This window comes from Salvelinus sp. IW2-2015, linkage group LG18 (assembly GCF_002910315.2).
Source record: "Salvelinus sp. IW2-2015 linkage group LG18, ASM291031v2, whole genome shotgun sequence".
NCBI lineage: Eukaryota > Metazoa > Chordata > Actinopteri > Salmoniformes > Salmonidae > Salvelinus > Salvelinus sp. IW2-2015.
The window spans coordinates 57412208-57424459 of record NC_036858.1 but is presented as its reverse complement, the minus strand read 5'-3'; the positions used below and the strand labels follow the sequence as shown (position 1 = coordinate 57424459).

The 12252-nt window shown below is 43.5% G+C and overlaps 1 protein-coding gene across 4 annotated transcripts in view; it reads right to left on the bottom strand.

Moving 5' to 3' along the window:
• Positions 1-4952, bottom strand: part of baiap2b (BAR/IMD domain containing adaptor protein 2b) — a 179448-nt gene extending 174496 nt beyond the window's left edge. For all 4 annotated transcript variants that reach the window (XM_024008222.2, XM_070448729.1, XM_070448728.1 and 1 more), the window contains exon 1: positions 4675-4952. In XM_024008222.2, coding sequence (XP_023863990.1) covers positions 4675-4749 — 75 coding nt within the window. In that variant the 5' untranslated portion in view covers positions 4750-4952. The remainder of the gene's footprint in view (positions 1-4674) is intronic.
• Positions 4953-12252: the final 7300 nt, after the last annotated feature.

Sequence of the window (12252 nt, the reverse complement as noted above, 5' to 3'; positions counted from 1 at the left end):
CAGCATACCTGTTATGATGTGGATTGAGCAATTAGTTAATTAGATACACCTGTAATGTGATCTGCCATGTAAAACTGATACAGTTGAAATGCAATTGACCAATGAATTAACTGCATGAGGTGATACTGATTGAAAGCGCTTGCTCTTGAATAAATACTGAATAAATAAATAAATGCTTAAACATTTATCATCTCCTTCACATTCACCCTCAGTAACAGACCTGGTTGTATGGTATGTAATAGAAGCTGTCACTCATCTGGTCAGGTGTTTAATGAACAAATCAAGGCCTCTAAGTGTTTCTTTAGAGAGGCCCTTAGAGAGATTAACCCATGCTGAAACACACACCACTCTACCAGCCCAAGAGTTGTATGCATGCATGCACACACACACTTACAGCCCCCGTCAGGTAGCATCCGTCTCCCAAAAATAGGCCCCCAGCCGTGGGTCAAATTACCAGTGCAGCTACTAATCTCCTATCCTCTGCGTTTCTCCACCACTCCATCTCTCCCTCTCCTGCTGGGCTCTTTAATGATGCAGCCTGCTGATCAGGAAAATATCCCCCCACTGACTGATTAACTGACTGACTGACTGACTGTCCCTCTCATTCCAAAACACAGGATGTTGTTAGACTTCAGTGCAGCTTTTGACATTATTGATCACAGTCTGCTGCTCAAAAGAATGATGTGTTATGGCTTTACACCCCCTGCTATAATGTAGATAAAGAGTTACTTGTCTAACAGAACACAGAGGGTTCTTTAATGGAAGCCTATCAAATATAATCCAGTTAGAATCAGGAATTCCCCAGGGTAGCTGTTTAGGCCCCTTGCTTTTTAACATTTTTACTAACGACATGCCACTGACTTTGAGTAAAGCCAGAGTTTCTATATATGCGGATGACTCAACAGTATACACGTCAGCTACTACAGCGACTGAAATGACTGCAACCCTCAACAAAGAGCTGCAGTTAGTTTCAGAGTGGGTGGCAAGGAATAAGTTAGCCCTAAATATTTCTAAAACTAAAAGCATTGTATTTGGAACAAAACACTCACTAAACCCTAAACCTTAACTAAATCTTGTAATGAATAATGTGGAAATTGAGCAAGTTGAGATGACTAAACTGCTTGGAGTAACACTGGATTGCAAACTGTCATGGTCAAAACATATTGATGCAGTAGTAGCTAAGATGGGGAGAAGTCTGTCCATAATAAAGCAATGCTCTGCCTTGTTAACAGCACTATCAACAAGGCAGAACAGCACTATCAACAAGGCAGGTCCTACAGGCCCTAGTTTTGTCGCACCTTAACTACTGTTCAGTCGTGTGGTCAGGTGCCACAAAAAAGGACTTAGGAAAATTGCAATTGGTTTAGAACACGGCAGGACGGCTGGCCCTTGGATGTACCCAGAGAGCTAATATTAATAATATGCATGTCAATCTCTCTCGGCTTATTTAGCCATCTGTCTAAACTACTGGCACACAGCTTGGACACCCATGCATACCCCACAAGACATGCCACAAGAGGTCTCTTCACAGCCCCCAAGTTCAGAACAGACAATGGGAGGCACACAGTACAACATAGAGCCATGACTACATGGAACTCTATTCCACATCAAGTAACTGACGCAAGCAGTAAAATAAAAAAAAAACAGATAAAACAAACACCTTATGGAACAGCGGAGACTGTGAAGCAACACAAACATTGGCACAGACACATGAATACACACACACACACAATAACATACGCACTATACATACACATGGATTTAGTACTGTACATATGTGGTGGAGTAGGGGCCTGAGGGTACACAGTGTGTTGTGAAATCTGTGAATGTATTGTAATGTTTTAAAATTGTATAAACTGCCTCAATTTTGCTCGACCCCAGGAAGAGTAGCTAATGGGGATCCATAACAAATACAAATACAGGATCGCCTTATGGCCTTGCCATCTTCTCCATCATCAAGGCCATCTCTCTCATTAGACTACTCCATCATCAAGGCTTTCTCTCTCATTAGACTACTCCATCATCAAGGCACTCTTTCTCATTAGACTACTCCATCATCAAGGCACTCTCTCTCATTAGACTACTCCATCATCAAGGCACTCTCTCTCATTAGACTACTCCATCATCAAGGNCTCTCTCTCATTAGACTACTCCATCATCAAGGCACTCTCTCTCATTAGACTACTCCATCATCAAGGCACTCTCTCTCATTAGACTACTCCATCATAAAGGCTCTCTCTCTCATTAGACTACCACCTCTCCTCGTATTCCTCTCCATGGCCCCACCCTGGCCATTCATTAACAACCCCAACACATCTCCTACTGGTCTCAGCATCAGGCTGCTGCTCCACCACCACCGATCATTAAAGTCTACCTACAGGGGTATGTGGAGGGTCAGGTCTAGGTGTTAGAAATTAAACTCAAAAGGAGAGTACGTATATGAGTGTACAGCTCAGTGCTGTCTGTGTTGCATGGTAGCGGCTGGCCATGACAGATCAACTAGAGAGAACTTACATCCTAGCAGCCACTAGGCTCTGGTTACCATCTGACTATGTCATAAGAGGGAGAACTGAGAACAGTGACCAGTTTTCACAGGTTGTGCAACCTCTTGTCCCTTTGCACTTCTCCCTCGCTCTCTTCCCTTCCTGAAATCTAGCCTGCTTGGACAAAACACGTGACTCCCAAATGGCATCTTTCTCCCAATGGGTCCTGGTCCAAAGGGAATAGGGTGCCATTTGGAATGCAAGAACATCTTACAGTGCAGTGAGTCTCAAAAGTAGCACCTCCACCCTTGGCTCTGCTAAAGGAGAGCTTTGTTGTGGAAATGGCAGGAGGGGAGTTTTAGACTACAGGGGAGTCTCAACAAGCGTGGGACGGTCCTTTATTCCCTCTATCAACTCCTCTAGCTTGGTGAAAAGGGTGATGAAAATATGTAGAGAAAAAAACATCAAATACTGCCATAGTTCAGAATCTCTAACAAGCAGTGCTTGACTTGAATTAAAATAGGTGCCGATACTAATTTGGAGTGTCGCTACTGTTTATATTTAGGTGCAGTAACTTTTGAGCTAATATTCTAGAAGAGGTGCAGGAACTCAAACAGTAGAAAATATGAGTTGCCGGTACTCAGTTCAGTTGAGCTCCTGCCCAAGTCAAGCACTGCTAATAAGCCACCTTGCTAAGATAACAGAGGGAGAACATGAGTAACATGACACTACTATTCTGAATTGTATTATATTTGCTCACATGTTTATTTTGCCAAGTTCTTCTCCTCTGAGACACAGAACAACACCCTCACATGGTAATTACAGAAAGAGTGCCACCCATCCCTCCTCACTGATCGCTGCAACACACTCATCCCTCCTCAACACAGGAGACTCCTATAACTCCCCTAACAGATGTCTCCCAGCAGCTAGGCTTTATTGGGTGAACCCCACCTACTGTGAGAGCTGGTCGTTTTTTATTTTAATATAAACTTTACCTGATTTTTAAATACTACCCAGCCTAGAAACATTTTAGTCATTTAGCAGACGCTCTGATACAGAAACAATTAGGGTTAAGTGCCTTGCTCAAGTGCACATTTTATTTAACTAGGCAAGTCAGTTAACCTCTTCCTGTGGGCTGACAGAACTGCTGGTACGCAATATCTCATACCATGCAATTTGAGCTGTCCCTATCTGCCCAGCCTGGTTTCATAGACTAGACGTAACATAGTAAATGTAAATCTGGAACACTGAAATTAGTATGATATGTTAAGTTTTGTATGGTTACATAAGACAGATGGTTACTTAACCCTTTTAGCAAACCCTTCCCTAATGGCCTAACCCTTTAACCTAACTCCTAAACGTAATCCTAACCTTAACCCTAACCCCATAGCCTAGTTAACTTTAGCCAGCCAGCTAGCTTATGTTAGGTGCCTAGCCACCTCGCTAGTATTTGTAACATTTCATAAGTTTTGCTCATTTTGTAACATATTGTACATTTAGCCAATTCTTAACATATTTTCATTGCAAATTCGTACCATACACAAATTGTAATTCAAAACATATCACACGAAATGAGTGCACAAATTAACACATGCCATACAAAACGAACCATATTATAGTAAATGGAGTGTGTCGGATTTCCGTACAGAATAATACGAAATGCTCTGAGACCAGGTTGGTCTGCCTCGAGGCAAACTGTCACTTTGTTACACATCCTTAAGTAAAATGATGTATTCAAATTAAACTTGGACTGGGGAACTTGTTTTTTTGTCCCCTGTGAGCCTATGGCTGTTGGCGTCACTGCGAGCAATGTGTCACTCACTGCTGAGAAAAAGAGCATCATTTTGGAGTCGTGATAAGACCATCTATGGACGGATGGGGTGAAATTGGACATTTCCCCGGGACACCATAAATGCCAAAGTCGTTATCATTATTAATGGTTTCGACTATTGTAATATATATATAACATAAATAGGAAGTTTGATTTGTTATATTCGAATATAGAGGGTAACCTATACTTATCTTGACCTGTGCCTAAAACAAAGTTCAAAACGTATCCAACAGCAACCACAATCTTATCAGGTTTCATCAGCTGACGAGACTCTACTCATCAACCCACTTTAGGAAAACAATAATCGAGGGAGGAATTATTGAAGCGGGAATGAATGGACAGCTGCATGTGTGTTCTTACCTTATAGACATTCTCCGTTATACGGTGCACCTCGTCAGTCCGAGACATCGTGGGATCTTCTTCAGCCAAAACCATAGAACAGATTTCTTTAGTGACGGTAGCTTTCCTAAGAAATACTACTGAAGAAAAACACGAAGTAGGTGGAAGGAGTCGTAGTAATACAAACAACTACAGAGGGAGGCGGACGCGCGTAATATGAGACTCCGGGAATCAGGGTTTTTATACGAAACTCGTCTACTGCACCCACACTAGCCCACGCAGTCTGGAGGCTATACCACGCGTGGAGCGCAGAGGGAAACATGTCATAGGGATAGCGCTGCTTGCCATTTTAAAGGGCTCTGCCTCCTCTCTCTCTCGAACACTGCCCACACCACTGCCTCCGCGTGGCCTCTTCTGCATAAAGATAATTCATAACATCTGCATGCCTGAATGACTTCAGTACACACTACAAGCACATACACACATCTCTATACACAACAATAATGATTTCAACAGATTGTGCTCTTGCGGTCAAGGTAAATTGACAAATTCTACGTTATACGTAGAATTATATTATACGGCATAACATATACCGTATAATGGCGTAGAACCAAGTGTAATTATCGAACATTGTACAAAATACAACTGAATAGCTCTGTTTATTTATTTTTATTTAACTGTTACAGTTGTGCCTATAGCTATTCATGTAGGAATAGGCTTAGTGAGTGGGATGTATAGTGGGTGTGTGTGTAGGACGGAGTCACTTTTCTCGTATTGGCTACAGTATGTAGGGGAATACTCCACACCTTATTCAGAAAGTCACGATCTGCACTACAAGAGCCTGTTGTAAAATATCTCTAAATGTCAAGGCCTATTCTACAAGCGGGCCTTGGATAGAATACCAAACCTATTTTCAGTCACCTTTCATTGAGTAGGCTCGTGATGGGGCAATTTACATTCTGGTGGGGGTGAAAAATAAAGTTTTTCTATTCTATTTTATTTTGTAATGGAGGGAAAACAGTGCTGCTGCTGTCCGTCTCCAATATTCCAGAAACATATCATTATAAACATGCAGATGGGGAAAAAGTACAGTACCTTATACACTGTTGAGATATACAGGGCACTCAACCCCTGGGTTTAGGTACCTCTTTTGACAACCCTCCGAACACATAACCCAACAGTAAAAATCCTGAATTAAGTTTTGTTGAAAAGCATTTTTTTATTTTTCCATTGCTTGTGTGATGAACAATCAATACTGAACAAAAATATAAACACAACATGTAAAGAGTTGGTCCCATGTTTCATGAGATGAAATAAAATATCACAGAAATGTTCCATATGCACAAAAAGTTTCTTTCTCTCAAATTGTGTGCAGAAATGTGTTTTTACATCCATGTTAGTGAGCATTTCTCCTTTGCCAAGATAATCCTGACAGGTGTGGCATATCAATCATCTGATGAAACAGCATGGTCATTACACAAGTGCACCTTTTCTGGGGATAATAAAATGCAACTCTAAAATGTGCAGTTTTGTCACACAATACCTCAAGTTGAGAGAGCGTGCAATTTATTGAACTAGGCAAGTCAATTAAGAAAAAATTCTTATTTACAATGACGGCCTACCAAAAGGCAAAATGCCTTGGACAAAACACACATCACGACAAGAGAGACAACACAACACTACATAGAGACCTAAGACAACAACATGCATGGCAGCAACACATGACAACACAGCATGGTAGCAACACAACATGACAACAACATGGTAGCAACACAACATGACAACATGGCAGCAGCACAAAACAGGGTACAAACACTATTGGGCACAGACAACAGCACAAAGGGCAAGAAGGTAGTGACAACAATACATCCCGCAAAGCAGCCACAACTATCAGTAAGTGTCCATGATTGAGTCTTTGAATGAAGAGATTGAGATAAAACTGTCCAGTTTGAGTGTTTGTTGGAGCTCGTTCCAGTCTCTAGCTTCAGCGAACTGAAAAGAGGAGCAACCCAGGTATGTGTGTGCTTTGGGGACCTTTAACAGAATGTGACTGGCAGAACGTGCGTTGTATGTGGAGGATGAGGGCTGCAGTAGATATCATTCCTGACTGCAGGAATGTCCACCAGAGCTGTTTCCAGACAATTGAATGTTAATTTCTCTACCATAAGACACCTCAAACATAATTTTAGAGAATTTGGCAGTACGTCCAAACAGCCTCACAACCGCAGACCACGTGTAACCAAGCCAGCACAGGACCTCCACATCCGGCTTCTTCACCTGCAGGATCGTCTACGATCAGCCACCCGGACAGCTGAGGAAACTGTGGATTTACACAACCAAATAAATTCTGCACAAACTGTCAGAAACCATTTCAGAGAAGCTCATCTGTGTGCTCGTTCTCCTCACCAGGATCTTGACCTGACTGCAGTTCAGCGTTGTAACAGACTTCAATGGGCAAATGCTCATCTTCGATGTCCACTGGCACACTGGAGAAGTGTGCTCTTCACGGATGAATCCCGGTTTCAATTGTACCGGGCAGTTCACAGACAGTATGTATGTCGTTGTGTCGACGAGCGGTTTGCTAATGTCAACATTGTGATCAGAGTGCCCCATGGTGGAGGTGGAGTTATGGTATGGGCAAGCATAAGCTAAGGACAACGAAAACAATATCATTTTATCAATGACAATTTGAACGCACATAAATACCATAACTTGATCCTGAGGCCCATTGTTGTGCCATTCATCTGCCGCCATTACCTCATGTTTCAGCATGATAATGCATGGCCCCACGTTGCAAGGATCTGTACACAATTCCTGGAAGCAGAAAATGTCCCAGTTCTTCCATGGCCTGCATACTCACCAGACATGCCACCTATTGAGCATGTTTGGGATGCTCTGGATCAACAGCGCGTTCCAGTTCCCGCCAATATCCAGCAACTTCGCACAGCCATTGAAGAGGAGTGGGACAATATTCCACAGCCCACACAGCCTGATCCACTCTATGTGAAGGAGATGTGTCGCGCAGCAAGGGGCAAATGTTCGTCACACCAGACACGGACTGGTTTTCTGACCCACGCCTCTATCTTTTTTTTAAAGGTATCTGTATTCTCAGTCATGTGAAATTCATAGATTGGTGTCTAGTAATTGTATTTCAATTGACATTTCTTTATATGAACTGTAACTCAGTAAATTCTTTGAAATTCCTGCATGTTTCGTTTATATTTTTGTTCAGTGTAGTTGGCCCACAAGTGGTTTCCAAAATTAAATAAGATCACATGTTATTTGTCACATGCTTCTTAAACAACAAGTGTAGACTAACAATGCAGAGTTAAAGATAACGTTAAATAAAAAATAAAAAATAGTGACATGAGGAATAAATACAGTGAATAACAACATGGCTATACACAGGGAGTAGGCAAATAAATGGCTATACACAGGGAGTAGGAAATAACATGGCTATACACAGGGAGTAGGAAATAACATGGCTATACACAGGGAGTAGGAAATAACATGGCTATATACAAGGAGTAGGAAATAACATGGCTATATACAAGGAGTACCGAGTCGATGTGCAAGGGTACGAGGTAATTGAGGTAGCTATGAACAGTACATACATAGGGATAAAGTTACTAGGCAACAGGATGATAATAGACAGTAGCAGCAGCGTTTTGTGGTGAGTGTGAAAATGGGTCAGTATGCATGTTATGTGTGTCAGTGTACTGTAAGAATATGTGAGTGTGTAGGTACAGTCCAGTGTGTGAGAGCATAGTGTCAGTGCAAGAGAGCTAGTACAAAAAAGGGGCAGTGCAGGTAGTAGTCCGGTTAGCCATTTAGTGATCTGTTTTGCAGTCTTATGCCTTGGAGCTAGAAGCTGTTCAGGGTCCTGTTGGTTCTAGACTTGGTGCACTGGTCCCACTTGCCATGTTGCGGCAGAGAGAACAGTCTGTGACTTGGGTAACTGGAGTCTTAATTTTTGTGGGGCCTTCTCTGACACCTCGTATAGAGGTCCTGGATGGCAAGGAGCTCTACCCCAGTGATGTACTGGGCCGTACTCACCCTCTGTAGCGGATTGTGGTTGGGTGCCTTGCGGTTGCCATACCAAGCAGTGATGCAGCTAGTGAAGATGCTCCCAATTGTGCAGCTATAGCACTTTCTAAGGATCTGAGGGCCCATGTCAAATCTTTTCAGCCTCCTGAGGGGGAAGAGGCCGTGTTGTGCCCTCTTCACAACAGTGTGGGTGTGTGGACCATGTTCATTCCTTAGTGATGTGGACGCCAAGGAACTTGAAGCTCCCAACCCGCTCCACTACAGCCCCGTCGATGTGGATGGGAGAGTGCTCGCCCCTCCTTTTCCTGTAGTCCACAATCAGCTCCTTCGTCTTGCTGACGTTGAGGGAGAGGTTGTTGTCCTGGCACCACACTGCCAGGCCTCTAACCTACTCCCTATATGCTGTCTCATCGTGGCCGGTGATCAGTCCTACCACAGTTGTCAGCAGCAAACCTGATGGTATTGGATTTGAGGCCACAGTCATGGGTGAACAGAGAGTACAGGAGGGGACCAAGCACACACCCCAGAGGGGCCCCTGTGTTGATGGCCAGTGTGGCGGATCTAGTTGCAGAGGAAGGTGTTCAGTCCCAGGGTGCTGAGCTTGGTGATGAGCTTTTATTTAACTAGGCAAGTCAGTTAACAAATTCTTATTTAGAATGACAGCCTACCCCGGCCAAACCCTCCCCTAACCTGGACAACCCTGGGCCAAATGTATGCCGCTTTTGGAACTCCCGATCACGGCCGGTTGTGATACAACCCGGGTCTGTAGTGACGCCTCTAGCACTGTGATGCCCTGAATGGGACTATGGTGTTGAATGCTGAGCTATAGTAAACAAACAGCATTCTTACCAGTGGAGGCTGCTTAGGGGAGGACATCACATAATAATGGGTGGAACGGAGCAAATGGAATGGCATCAAACCATGTTTGATGTATTTGATACCGTTCCAGTGATTCCACTCCAGCCATTAGCATGAGCCCGTTATCCCCAATTAAGGTGCCACCAACCTTCTGTGATTCTTACATAGGTATTCCTTTTGTCCAGGTGGACAGAATTAAACATCTCAACAATGAGACAGCTTCCTATTCAATTGAGACAGCAGGTGAGAATAAATATCAATCAACATTGGTCCCTAATGACATGCAACATAGCAGGAACTGTAGGTAACTACAACCAATTGAACACAGGGTGGGGGGTGGTGTGTGGCATTCTGCCTGATGGATTGGTAGCAAGGGGACAGACACACACTCCCTGCCTCCCATATCCCCCAGATCATTACGTCGCCTTCCTCTGCAGACCTGGCTTTTTCAGGAGAACTTGAAAACAGCCTCCTCAACTCCTACACACCCCACTCACTCAATTTTCCCTGCCTGTAATCGTCTCGCAGGTTCAAATCTCCCTTTTGTGAATCATAGAGAACAGCTATTTGCTGTTATTCAGGTTCCCTTACTGCCGGTTGGAACATTATTGAAGATTTATGTTAAAAACATTCTAAAGATTGATTCAATACATCGTTTGACATGTTTCTACTGACTGTTACAGAACTTTTTGACATTGTCTGCTTTTAGTGAACGCGCTTCTTGGATTTGTTTACCAAACACGCTAACAAAAATAGCTATTTGGACATAAATGATGGACATTACCAAACAAAACAAACATTTCTTTTAAAGCTTTTTGAAATCTGACACAGCGGTTGTATTAAGAACAAGTGTATCTTTAATTCTATATAAAACATATATCCTTCATCAAAGTTTATGATGAGTATTTATGTTATTTGACATGGCTCTCTGCAATTTCTCCGGATATTTTGGAAGCATTTCTGAACATGGCGCCAATGTAAACTGTGGTTTTTGGATACATTAACTTTATCGAACAAAACATATGTATTATGTAACGTGAAGTCCTATGAGTGTCATCTGATGAAGATCATCAAAGGTTAGTGATTCATTTTATCTCTATTTCTGCTTTTTGTGACTCCTGTCTTTGGCTGGAAAAATGGCTGTGTTTTTCTGTGATTTTGCAGTGACCTAACATAATCGTTTGTGGTGCTTTCGCTGTAAACCCGACTTGAAATCGGACACTTGTGGGATTAACAACAAGATTACCTTTAAAATGGTATAAGATACATGTATGTTTGAGGAATTTTAATTATGAGATTTCTGTTTTTTGAATTTGGCGCCCTGCACTTTCACTGGCTGTTGTCATATCATCCCATTAACGGGATTGCAGCCATAAGAAGTTAATGAACATGCACCTGTGGAACGGTCATTAAGACACTAACAGCTTCCAGACGGTAGGCAATTAACGTCACAGTTATGGAAGCTAAGGACACTAAAAAGAGGCATTTCTACTGACTGAGAAATACCAAAAGAAAGATGCCCAGTGTCCCTGCTCATCTGCGTGAACGTGCCTTAGGCATGCTGCAAGGAGGCATGAGGACTGCAGATGTGGCCAAGGCAATAAATTGCAATGTCCGTACTGTGAGACGCCTAAGACAGCGCTAGAGGGAGACAGGACGGACAGCCGATCGTCCTCGCAGTGGCAGACCACGTGTAACAACATCTGCACAGGATCGGAACATCCGAACATCACACCTGCGGGACAGGTACAGGATGGCAACAACAACTGCCCGAGTTACACCAGGAATGCACAATCCCTCCATCAATGCTCAGACTGTCTGCAATAGGCTGAGAGAGGCTGGACTGAGGACTTGTAGGTCTGTCGTAAGGCAGGTCCTCTCCAGACATCACCGGCAACAACGTCGCCTATGGGCACAAACCCACCATCGCTGGACCAGACAGGACTGGCAAAAAGTGGTCTTCACTGATGAGTCGCGGTTGTCTCACCAGGGGTGATGGTCAGATTCGCATTTATCGTCCAAGGAATGCGCGTTACACTGAGGCCTGTACTCTGGAGCGGGATGGATTTGGAGGTGGAGCTTCCATCATGGTCTGGGGCGGTGTGTCACAGCATCATCGGACTGAGCTTGTCATTGCAGGCAATCTCAACGCTGTGCGTTACATGGAAGACATCCTCCTCCCTCATGTGGTACCCTTCCTGCAGGCTCATCCTGACATGACCCTCCAGCATGACGATGCCAGCAGCCGTACTGCTTGTTCTGTTCATGATTTCCTGCAAAACAGTAATGTCAGTGTTCTGCCATGGCCAGCGAAGAGCCCAGATCTCAATCCCATTGAGTACGTCTGGGACCTGTTGGATCGGAGGGTGAGGGCTAGGGCCATTCCCCACAGAAATGTCCAGGAACTTGCAGGTGCCTTGGTGGAAGAGTGGGGCAACATCTCACAGCAAGAACTGGCAAATCTGGTGCAGTCCATGAGGAGGAGATGCACTGCAGTACTTAATGCAGCTGGTGGCCACACCAGATACTGACTGTTACGTTTGACCCCCCTTTGTTCAGGGACACATTATTCCATTTCTGTTAGTAACATGTCTGTGTAACTTGTTCAGTTTCTTTCAGTTGTTGAATCTGATGTTCATACAAATATTTACACATGTTAAGTTTGCTGAAAATAAACTCAGTTCACAGTGAGAG